The sequence below is a fragment of the Eptatretus burgeri genome, chromosome 15 (genome assembly GCF_056783735.1).
Source record: "Eptatretus burgeri isolate ZD-2024b chromosome 15, Ebu_testis_v1, whole genome shotgun sequence".
NCBI classification, from domain to species: domain Eukaryota; kingdom Metazoa; phylum Chordata; class Myxini; order Myxiniformes; family Myxinidae; genus Eptatretus; species Eptatretus burgeri.
In genome coordinates, this window is record NC_140975.1 from 57055025 (window position 1) to 57067553 (window position 12529).

The 12529-nt window shown below is 41.5% G+C and overlaps 1 protein-coding gene across 1 annotated transcript in view; it reads left to right on the forward strand.

Moving 5' to 3' along the window:
* Positions 1-12529, forward strand: part of LOC147012245 (uncharacterized) — a 230076-nt gene that overhangs the window by 109409 nt on the left and 108138 nt on the right. The window contains exons 2-3 of the mRNA XM_085856135.1: positions 6871-7005; positions 11239-11343. Of these exons, the coding sequence (XP_085712261.1) occupies positions 6871-7005; positions 11239-11343 (240 nt within the window). The remainder of the gene's footprint in view (positions 1-6870; positions 7006-11238; positions 11344-12529) is intronic.

Genomic DNA, 12529 nt, shown 5'->3' on the forward strand with positions numbered 1-12529 from the left:
ACCATAGGTCTGTCCCCTGCGGCTTACGAGTGATTATTTGTGGAGGCCAGATGTTTTACTTTGTCGAAAAAGCAATTTGAAATTCTCTAGCGATGAAAAAATCTGCTGTGGATGCAAGATTTTCCTGCGGCTGTTTAGACTTTGGATTCCAAGGCTTAGGCCGTTCCCATGCCTAGTGTTTCAGTAATAAGCTGTGACAGTTTGCATCACGTGATTACCGAGAAATCATCAGAGGCAGCTTGTTTTTTTGTGACAATTTTCGAAAATACTTTTATGAATTTGTTTCCCCCCCCCCCGCCCCCGATTACTCACACTGCCACAACGCTGCAGTGGTGAGCATATTGAAAATCCAAAGGAACACCACGCATGTGGCGTGAATCCAACCACTTGATGCTTTGTTGATTGTTAAGATTGTTATTTCAAATTTTCAATCTCGGTTTCCATCTCGCAGTATGTTCCATTATGTGGACCTTTTGCCCAAATATCATCAGGGTGGTGATTTCTATTAGGATTCTCCTCCTTCGAGTAAATAGCCCAGGATTAGGCCACTCAGCAGAGAGCGTGCAACCACTGAGCTTACTTAGGATATTTCTTCGGATCAAACTCTTAGGATATTAGGTTTCTTCTCGGTATTATCCTTTATTCTTGGTGCATGAGATGTAATTGGCTTTGACTGATCTTTCAGTTTTCCACTGAAGCATGGGGTTCCAAAATTGATTAAAATCACTTCATGTGGCGATAACCTTGGCAACATTAAAGCTCAGAATGACGATTGGAAAATTGTAAGTAAACTTCCAAAAAAAAAAAAAAGGGCCAAATAATCTCGCAACATGAAACATTCTTGCTGGATGCCTCTAATTTTTCAATGGTACCCCCACGGTACCCACAGTCATTCAATCCAATATCCCGGCGATCCGTCGTGACAGCAACTGCAGTGGTTTTCAGAGAAGGTACCCCCTTACCATCTTCTCCATTTCTGAAATATAACCGCCAGTCGTTTTTATCCCTGAATAGGTATGTTTTGACATCCAATCAACTTGATGACTCGCTCATATTCAGGAGTAGAGATTACGGAAGTCCTACATCCCAAATAATAATTCCATTCCTTTTGCAGCAGAAGGTGCATAGGGATGCTGAGGAAGGTTCATCGGCAAGGAGTGCGGTCCTGGACAGGTTACCACTCAAACAGAGGTTACCCCAGTATTCTGGTACTCATTTTGCCAACCTCAGAAGGATGACAGGCTGAGTCAATCCTACCTGGTGTCAATATCAACAACCCAACAGGGGCTTGAACTCAAGACCCTAAGATTTTAAGCACACACACACACACACACACACACAAGCATTTAAAGGCCATTTTCCCCGCTAAAGCAGGGGTTAGCCCCTAAGATTTTAAGCCAGCCACCTTAACCGTAAAGCCAACACTTGGCCTCTACATCTCAAAGGGTAGGTGTCATTAAACTAGGTAGAGAGTAAAGGTAAAAGGATTGAGAGTCGATGGAAATTGATGAATAAATCTCAGTGCTGTTGATATGATCCTTGTTTGGGTGTTATTTCTGAGGCATGTTGGTGAGTTTTACAGTGTGTCTTTCTCTGGCCTGAGAAAGAACTTGTCATGTGTGTGGATAAAAGGATGTCATTGTCCATCACATGTTTGAAATAGGTGTTGACTAATGAGGGATTTCAAACCCTTTCGTTGGTTTCGCGATACGTTAGAACAGGTCGATGATACCAGAATAGTTAATGCTCACAATTATTATTATTATTATTATTATTATTATTATTATTATTATTATTATTATTAACCCAACGAGCAGGGGCTTAATGAGAACCTAAAGTGCAGAGTGCAAACTGCGTTGGTGTTCAGTGAACTACAGTTTCCTTTGCAAACTTGTCCACGTTTCAATGAGTCATCGTTCTACGTTAGTACGAGTTGTGATTCAACTGACCTGTAAAGTTTTATATTGTCATTGATTTCTTGCTGCATGTTTAAAAGTTGCAAATGCACATTACATATGCAAAATTGTAGAGGAGAGGGGGTGAGGTGGAAACGAAGGGGGGGGTGGTGTGAGAGGAGAACTGCTCGGGGAGAGAGAGAGGGGGAAGGGGATCAGGGGATAAACAGAGGAGGATGACATGAGAAGGGAACAGCTAGAGGGAGAGAGCGAGAGGAGGGAAGAATGTCGGGGGTGACACAGAAAGATCACATCATCAGCTGAGCAGCTTACATCATCGAGGTGTGAAACCTTCAATCCCAGAACCTCTCCCAACAGCAGGTCCACAGCATTATTTGTGTCAGGAGGTCATCCAGAGAGAGAGAGAGAGAGAGAGAGAGAGAGAGAGAGAGAGGGAGGGAGAGAGAGAGAGAGAGAGAGAGAGAGAGAGAGAGAGAGAGAGAGAGAGAGAGAGAGAGAGAGAGAGAGAGAGAGAGAGAGAGAGAGAGAGAGAGAGAGAGAGAGAGAGAGAGAGAGAGAGAGAGAGAGAGAGAGAGAGAGAGAGAGAGAGAGAGAGAGAGAGAGAGAGAGAGAGAGAGAGAGAGAGAGAGAGAGAGAGAGAGAGAGAGAGAGAGAGAGAGAGAGAGAGAGAGAGAGAGAGAGAGAGAGAGAGAGAGAGAGAGAGAGAGAGAGAGAGAGAGAGAGAGAGAGAGAGAGAGAGAGAGAGAGAGAGAGAGAGAGAGAGAGAGAGAGAGAGAGAGAGAGAGAGAGAGAGAGAGAGAGAGAGAGAGAGAGAGAGAGAGAGAGAGAGAGAGAGAGAGAGAGAGAGAGAGAGAGAGAGAGAGAGAGAGAGAGAGAGAGAGAGAGAGAGAGAGAGAGAGAGAGAGAGAGAGAGAGAGAGAGAGAGAGAGAGAGAGAGAGAGAGAGAGAGAGAGAGAGAGAGAGAGAGAGAGAGAGAGAGAGAGAGAGAGAGAGAGAGAGAGAGAGAGAGAGAGAGAGAGAGAGAGAGAGAGAGAGAGAGAGAGAGAGAGAGAGAGAGAGAGAGAGAGAGAGAGAGAGAGAGAGAGAGAGAGAGAGAGAGAGAGAGAGAGAGAGAGAGAGAGAGAGAGAGAGAGAGAGAGAGAGAGAGAGAGAGAGAGAGAGAGAGAGAGAGAGAGAGAGAGAGAGAGAGAGAGAGAGAGAGAGAGAGAGAGAGATAACACACAAAAATGGAACACAGAGAAAGGATGAATCACAATTCAAACATTCCACCCATTATTCATCTCTCCTCTGATCTCTGAACTTCCTCCTGCACATTTTTTTTCCCACAAATGCAATATCAAATGTGCAAAGGGGTTTGGAAATAAAAAAATTCTCATTTTAATACAACAAATGCAATTATAAAGGTCAGCATATTGCACAATAACTTGAATTATGCTTCACTTGCCTTGGAAATTTATAAACCAATTTTTCCTTGGAGTGATGTCAAGCTCTTGGTGGAGCTTGTGGGGTTTTAAAAGTGCCACACGCCATGAGCTATGTCCTCCCCAACCTTTTCTGGTGCTTTTTCCAATTCACATTCATGGTTGTGAGAGGGGGGTCAACCAACAATCAGTCAGTTATGTTTATTTTGGACTTTGTGATCTGGTATTTATTTGTCTCCTAATATTTTTGTTATTAAGTCACAAAATATATATATATATATATATATATATATATATATATATATATATATATATATATATATATATATATATATATATATATATATATATATATATATATATATATATATATATATATATATATATATATATATATATATATATATATATATATATATATATATAGTCTTTCTCACATCAGAAACAAGGCCAAAAAGGATCCAAAAACCATTTTGAGTGTTCATGAATGTATAATCCTTATAGGACTATTTACATATGATGGAAGCAAAATGGAACCCCCCTCATCCCCCACTCCCCAATCCCCATTGTCTCCACTCCCTCTCCCACTGTCTCATGCATACCTCTCCCCTCTATTCCTTGTATTCATATCTCCTCTCAACCCCCTCAAACTTTTTATCCCGATATCGTCTTCCCTTCTCAAATTTTTCTCAAACTTTGTTACTTAAACTCTTTCCAAAGCCTTCCCTTCCCTCTCTCCTCAACTCCTTTGCATATGTAATTTATAAATGATCCCTTTTCAGCCAACATGCTAGAATGATGTATTATTTCATTGAAAATATTTCGGTCCTTCAGGGTATAATTCGTTTGTGATAATAAATGTTTAAAAAATTTATTATTTCAAGCTGTTGTCCTGAAATGATGGAATCGTTGACTATAAAATATAACTCGCACGTCAGGTATGGTTTATATAGCATAATCACTGTAATTTACCTCTTTGGTCTTCCTATCCGAGCACAATTAGCTCGTGATGGTTCAAATCCCACATCCAGTGCTGTGTCGATTTTCCCATTGTTTCATAATGTCCTTGTAATTAATGTAAAAGTACACCAACATCTAACATCCCTGTCTTTAAAAAAGGTATAAGCCTGGTGTTAGCTTAATGGTTGGAGTGGTGGGCTTGGGATCCCAGGACTCCTGAGTTCAAATCCCACGTGGCTGTTGAATTAATACCAGGTGAGGTTGACTCTGCCTGTCATCCTTCTGAGGTCGGCAAAAGATGAGTGCCAGCTTGCTGGTGTCCTGTGTTGAAGTGGCGACCCATCCAGAATTGTGCCCAATAGCCAAGGAGACTGCTCAGGCAGCACCAACGCTCTGCACAGAGTATGGTCCTGATGGATGGTGTACTGTACACTTTTCAGTGTACAGTACTGTACTGTGATAGATCGGCCTTTTCAGTGTACTGTAATGTGATAGGCCTTTTCAGTGTACTGCACTATGATAGGCCTTTTCAGTGTACTGCACTATGATAGGCCTTTTCAGTGTACTGCACTATGATAGGCCTTTTCAGTGTACTGCACTATGATAGGCCTTTTCAGTGTACTGCACTATGATAGGCCTTTTCAGTGTACTGTACTGTGATAGATAGGCCTTTTCAGTTTACTGTACTGTGATAGACAGGCCTTTTCAGTTTACTGTACTGCACTATGATAGGCCTTTTCAGTGTACTGCACTATGATAGGCCTTTTCAGTGTACTGCACTATGATAGGCCTTTTCAGTGTACTGCACTATGATAGGCCTTTTCAGTGTACTGCACTATGATAGGCCTTTTCAGTTTACTGTACTGTGACAGGCCTTTTCAGTGTACTGTAATGTCATAGATAGGCCTTTTCAGTGTACTGTAATGTGATAGGCCTTTTCAGTGTACTGCACTATGATAGGCCTTTTCAGTGTACTGCACTATGATAGGCCTTTTCAATGTACTGCACTATGATAGGCCTTTTCAGTGTACTGCACTATGATAGGCCTTTTCAGTTTACTGTACTGTGACAGGCCTTTTCAGTGTACTGTAATGTCATAGATAGGCCTTTTCAGTGTACTGTACTGTAACAGATAGGCCTTTTCAGTGTACTGTACTGTGACAGATAGGCCTTTTCAGTTTACTGTACTGTGATAGATAGGCCTTTTCAGTTTACTGTACTGTGATAGGCCTTTTCAGTGTACTGAAATGTGATAGGCCTTTTCAGTTTACTATACTGTGATAGATAGGCCTTTTCATTGTACTGCACTGTGATAGATAGGCCTTTTCATTGTACTGTAATGTGATAGATAGGCCTTTTCAGTTTACTGTACTGTGATAGATAGGCCTTTTCAGTTTACTGTACTGTGATATATAGGCCTTTTCAGTCTACTGTAATGTGAAAGATAGGCCTTTTCAGTGTCCCGTACTGTGATAGATAGGCCTTTTCAGTTTACTGTACTGTGATAGATAGGCCTTTTCAGTTTACTGTACTGTGATAGGCCTTTTCAGTGTACTGAAATGTGATAGGCCTTTTCAGTTTACTATACTGTGATAGATAGGCCTTTTCATTGTACTGCACTGTGATAGATAGGCCTTTTCATTGTACTGTAATGTGATAGATAGGCCTTTTCAGTTTACTGTACTGTGATAGATAGGCCTTTTCAGTTTACTGTACTGTGATATATAGGCCTTTTCAGTCTACTGTAATGTGAAAGATAGGCCTTTTCAGTGTCCCGTACTGTGATAGATAGGCCTTTTCAGTGTACTGTAATGTGATAGGCCTTTTCAGTGTGCTGTACTGTGATAGATAGGCCTTTTCAGTGTACTGTAATGTGATAGATAGGCCTTTTCAGTGAACTGTACTGTGATAGATAGGCCTTTTCAGTGAACTGTACTGTGATACATAGGCCTTTTCAGTGTCCAGTACTGTGATAGATAGGCCTTTTCAGTGTCCCGTACTGTGATAGATCGGCATTTTCAGTGTCCTGTACTGTGATAGATAGGCCTTTTCAGTTTACAGTACTGTGACAGGCCTTTTCAGTTTACAGTACTGTGACAGGCCTTTTCAGTGTGCTGCAATGTGATATATAGGCCTTTTCCGTTTACTGTGCTGTAATAGATAGGCTTTTTCAGTGTACTGTACTGTGATACATTGGCCTTTTCAATGTGCATACATTTTTCTGCGAATAACATGCACAACCATGCTGTTTTATTCTCTAATATCTGGAAGGGGTCATGTATGCGATATGTACATGAATCATATTTGGAGTTTTGAATCTTGGCGAAAAGTTTGTTTGTGAACAAAACACTCCTTTCAGGAAGTTTCTGAAGCTGGAATACTCCCAACACAAAGCGGAGCTGAACGAGGCGAACATAAATGATTTCCCAGAAACTTTTCCACCATTTCCAGTATTATTTATTTATACTGACATCCTTTGTATTTTCTAGAAGATATATATATATTATTTTTTAACATTTCTGTTTATCGACAATTTGGATCGCTCATGATTCATGATTGCCTTTTCATTTCAGCCATATTGGGGACTTCACAGCAAGAATGGAATGGAAATAAAAGAGTGAATATGGGATTCGCCTTCTACAATCGTTCTAATGGAGCCAACTGGAATTTCAAAAAAGGAGGGGAAATGGTGTGGAGGAGACGAAGAGGTCGGCGGCCAAGTTGTTTTGGAACGCGGTGCACCCCGGGGGAGGGAAACGGAATGCATGTCAATGCCAAAATCTGGATGAAGCCTGGTGGCTTGGGGTTAGGCCGAGGCCTGTTGATTTTCCACCAAGGATCGTTCCATGCGGTCACTGTGCTCCGAAACAATGGGAACGATCGTGCAAGGCACACACTTTTTTTTTCTTCTTTAAACTTGTTTTGTTGCACTCACTCAACATGTTTTACAACCTTGCTCATCCTGCCCACCATCCCCCGATGCTCCACAAAAACCCTTTCTCAATGGAACCTCGAATGCCGATCCCTCTGGAGGGGGGAGTGAAACCAATTTACAGTTCATAGAAATGGCAGTTGCTAATTAAGGCTAATGACTGTCACTTACAAACCCCTATAGATCAAGTAATTATTTATTTTTATTGTTAAAGGTCGAGGAAAAGAAGTTATTCATGCTGGAAAACTTACTTGTTGGATGTGGTATCCTTTTGGCTGATCTTCAGAGGTGATTCACAATGTCTGTGCCATATGGCAATGTACTCTGCAACCTTTGTCCTTCTGAGTCACCCGAAGCCGGTTGGTCTTTTTCAAGGCCGTAGTTGAAGGAAAGAATCACAAAATATACGCCATTCAATCTTTGCTTACCATACTCGGTCTCTAACGTTCTTGATGCTCAGTCGACGAACAGCAATTCAATTCAAGATTGATTATATCAGAACATATTTAGACTCCTACATTCCTCCTGTAACTTTATCTATAGTTGATATTTAGCACGATATATATATATATATATATATATATATATATATATATATATATATATATATATATATATATATATATATATACATAGTGTATATGGATGATTTATTTTGTTATTTGTTTGGTTTTTCTTTATTTCATTTTTTTCTTGCTAACGATATTGAAGCTGGATCCTCTCCTTCTTCCCACTCCTTCCATTTTCCTATTCATTGTCTGTTGGTGATCATCAGCAGATAAACCTGCGCTTCGTAAACAAATACATCGAACATGTGGAAACGATTCTTTGTCCTGTTTTGCCAACATGGGTGGGTGAGCAACTTTGACCTTATGGTAACAGGATGACTTCCCAGCAGTATGTTTTTCATCTAAAGGATGAGAGATGATGTGACCAATTATCATATTTTAAAAGACTGTAAAATGTACATATTTAGTTTGTTCTGTATTAATAAATGCTGTGCACATGATTCACCAAGTCAAATTGAACAGCCAAACACGCACGTTGACTTGGGGACTTTAGGTGAAAGCATAGCAATCAATTACATCTTTTACCTTGAACGAGAAACACGTTAGACAAGCAGCTTTTATTTTGCCGAATGTTGTTTAACTTTGAGAAGGCTTTGATTGTTTGGTGAAACTTTGAATTCGGCTCATCTATTCCAAAATGGAGCCTTCCATCCTCATCTCCATGCAAAGGCTTACCCTTATGCTTTGCCTTTTGTCACCCCAAGTGTCCAGCAGTTGAATTACATTGGGTGTGCCTGTTGGCCGAGTGGAGACTTATTGGTCGCTTGTCTCCAGGCGATCCTCATATCGGTTGAATGCAAAGGCCTTGTGTTTTTGACACACGGTTTGCTGAAGTTACCTCCGCAGTTCTATTACTCTCTCTGTGAATGCTTTCCTTCAACTTTCATTTCCTTGATAAATTCTTAAATATTGTGTAGTTGTTACTGCGTAAATTTGTATTTGAATTAAACATTTCCCATAACTAGAAGCTTACACTTCACTGAAAATAAATATGAGGATCCCACACTGGCATCCTTGACGTTGTGAGATTCATATACAGTTGAGACCAGCAGAATTAATGAATTTGATTCTCAGCTTTTGGAAAACTCGCTAGTATCAGGGGAACTACTATGAGGAAATGCACTCACCTTTGACCTGTCTCGTCTGGGTTCGATTCCACATGTGATAATAAAATGTCTGGTGTTTTTCAAGCAGGACACATCATTGAGTATGCCATCCTTCGAAGGGGATGTTAACTCGGGTGCCTCCATCTTCTAGCATTTGCTAGTGGATGTTAAAGATCCCACGGTATCTCTGTAAAAGAGCATGACACTGTGTAATGGTGCTTTGAGTGGAATTTCAAGATTCTTTCCATGACTCCTGCTGGCAAGAACAATGGGAAACCACACTGTGCAGCTGGTATTGAAACTCAGTTGTAAGATTCCTGTACAAAGTCAAGAGTTGACCATCCCTCATTGTTGAATGGCTATTCAGTGCCAGGGTTTGTGACACTGGATGAACATTAGAATGTGGACAGGTGAATATTATGCTTGATAACTCCCAAATTTGGAACAAAAGTACTGTATTAGTAACAAGCATCCAAGCTGTACTTCCTGTCCCAATACTTTTTTTTTTTAAATAATCATGCACCTTTATCATTATTTCAAAATGTGGTTGGGATTATCCATTTCAGTAGAAACGGCACAGCCAACCAACAAATACACGTAAACTCTACTCAACCAATTTGCAACAACTGAGAAGGAGCAGACAGCCTCAGGCTACATTTCATTCACGTCCACAAACTCGAACATCACCTTAAGGTGAGTCTGCTCTTTCTTAGTTGTTGCAAATTGGTTGAGTAGAGCTTGCTTCTATTTATTTGTTGGTTGCTGTGCCTTTTATGCTATTTAACAGATCTCGTCTTGGGGTAAAATGGGGGATAGATTTAGAATAGTTATTTCATCATAGGTGTTTGTGTAAGTGTGGTGTGAAACGTGTCGAGCACGTGTTTGCTGCTGCACGGATTTGCTTTCTCTTCTTCCTCCCATTTGTTTGGTTAATATACCTCTATATTGATGAAAACGTGTGTGGTCATCAAAATTGGCTGATTAACCTGTCAGACAGGTAGACTGGGTCCGCGGTTGCGCACCTCAGAGTAGAATGTCAATGAGCTCCGCTCGGCTATTCCTCTCGGCGATTCCACTGTGGTCATTGTATTCGGAGATGCCAAATGCGCTAAATTAACCTGGTAGATGCGGACACCTTGCCGTCCCATATTCGACAGCCGGTGCAATGTTCGGTGAAGACCGTGTGACTGTAAATGTATATACATATACCAGCATCACCTGGTGGTGGTGGCAGAGGGTATTACAATTTCCATTTTTACCTGGGCAACAAACGCTGAGAAAAGCACTCTTCGCATGGGTAAATTTGTCCTCCTTACCTTCTCCCTCCACCCCCCCCCCCCCACAAAGGGGCCTGTCATGTGTGAGAGGTATTTCTGACAGGAATGTGTGGTATTGGGGGGGGAGCAGAACGTGAGAATGGGGAGGGGGAGAGGTGAAAGCACTCTGCACAGGTAAATTTGTCTTCCTTTCCTTCTCATTGTCACCCAAAATTTTTGGCAAAGAGGAGAAGCAATTGGTCTGTCAGCAAAGCGACGGGAAGGCTCTACTGGTGTATGTGTGTATATATATATATATATATATATATATATATATATATATATATATATATATATATATATATATATATATATATATATATATATATATATATATATGAAGCCTGGTGTTGGCGCAGTGGTTAGGGCAGCGGCTTGGGATCCAAAAAGGTCCTGAGTTCAAGCCCCGTTGGGCTACTGAATTAATACACCAGGGGGTTGACTCAGCCTGTCATCCTTCCGAGGTCGGCGAAATGAGTACCAGTATACTGGGCCGGTGTATACCCCGTTTAAAATAGGTGTACCATATCCCTGTGTCGTAAGAGGCGACCAGGGTTGGGTCAGGAAGGGCATCCGGCGTAAAACATGTGCCAAATCACGATGCGGATCATACGGATGATCCGCTGTGGCGACCCCAAACAGGAGCAGCCAAAAGAAGAAGAAGAAGATATATGTATATATATATATATATATATATATATATATATATATATATATATATATATTAGTGGGGTGTGCTTACACATTGTAAGCAATCACGAACCATGCTTCCCCATGGTATCAGGTTGCTCACCTGCATTTTTTTCTTCATTTATTTATTTTCATTTATGGATGCTTTCTGATGTTTCTGTGATTTTTTTTTCCTGGTGTATCGGTTTCAATGTCCGTCGGCAAACAAAATGACCATGCTTTAAAAAAAAAATTTTGGTATACCTTGTCGAGGCTCGTATGAGAGCTAAGATGATGCTTCCCATGGTCTTGGGTCACTCACCTGCATTAATTTTTTTCATTTATTTAGATTTTCATTTTCGGATGCTTTCCGATGGTTCTGTGATCTTTCCCGGTGTATCGGCTTTGATGTCCATTGGCAAGCGAAATTTCAGCTTTCTACCTCACCCAGAAGGTACCGAACATTAACATCAGTCAATAAGTGAGTCAGTGAGTGGTTAGAATGAGCTTTAGATATTAGATATCCTCGAGTACACAACATTGACGCACTATTTTCTACTTCCATCACCTGCAATGGTTAAATTTAAGACCTTAAATTAATTATAAAATGAATCACACACCCATTTAGCAGTACACCCCAATTTATCCGAAAGTATTGATGATATTTTTATGACATGGCTTTTTTGTTGTTGTTGTTTTTTTTGTATACCTTGTCGAGGCTCGTGTGAGAGCGAACACACAACGCACATCAAGGGGGGACATGAGACAAGAGGGGAGGGAGTGGGAAGGACAAAACAGTGGGGAACAGAGACAATAGATCTGTGGAAGGGAGAGGGATGGGACGGGGAACAGGGGGAATAGAAGATGGATATTACAGGGACTTTCAGGAAGGAAAGCAGGGAATTTGAAGGAGGTGGGCTTGGGTGGATTATCGGGGGTAGAAAAGATCGAGGATTTGGATGGGGGATGATAAGAGGTGGTGGTGAACAGCTGTTTTGAAGGCCTGGAGGGAAGAATGGGAATGAATAGAGTGAGGGAGTTTATTCCAAAGGTGGGGAAAAAGAGAAATGAAAGAGTGAAGGTGAGCAGTGATTCGTGATTTTAGTAGTTTTACCAGAAGGGGGTTGTTGGTGAACCTTGAGCGCCCTGCGGAAATGTGGTGGGGACAAATCGCAGAGAGAGCAGGGGGGGCAAGGCTGGAGAGGAGATGGTAGAAGGCAGAAAGACCACCGACCAACCTGCGGTGAATGAGTGAGAGGCCCAAAGACTCAGCCTCATTGCGGGAGATGCCAATGATCCGAAATGCCTTGGTTTCTACAGCGTGAAGCCGTGAAAGGGGGGAGGCAGGAGCACCAGCCCAGAGGGGAGAGCAGGACTCCATCAGGCTGCGAACGAAAGCTTTATAAGTGGTCAGGAGCTCAGGTGGGCTGAGGAAGGACTTTGCACGACGGAGGATTCCCAGTCGGCGACTGGCTTTGAAGGCGAGGTTTGAAATGTGGCTTTCCAGGGAAAGGTCATGGCAGAGAGTGAGACCCAGAAGCTTGAAAGAAAAGACTTCTTCCAGAGGATTGTTGAGAAAGTGGATGGGGGGGTTTTCTAAACGGTCCTTTCGAGGAGACATCATGAGAGTGTGAGATTTG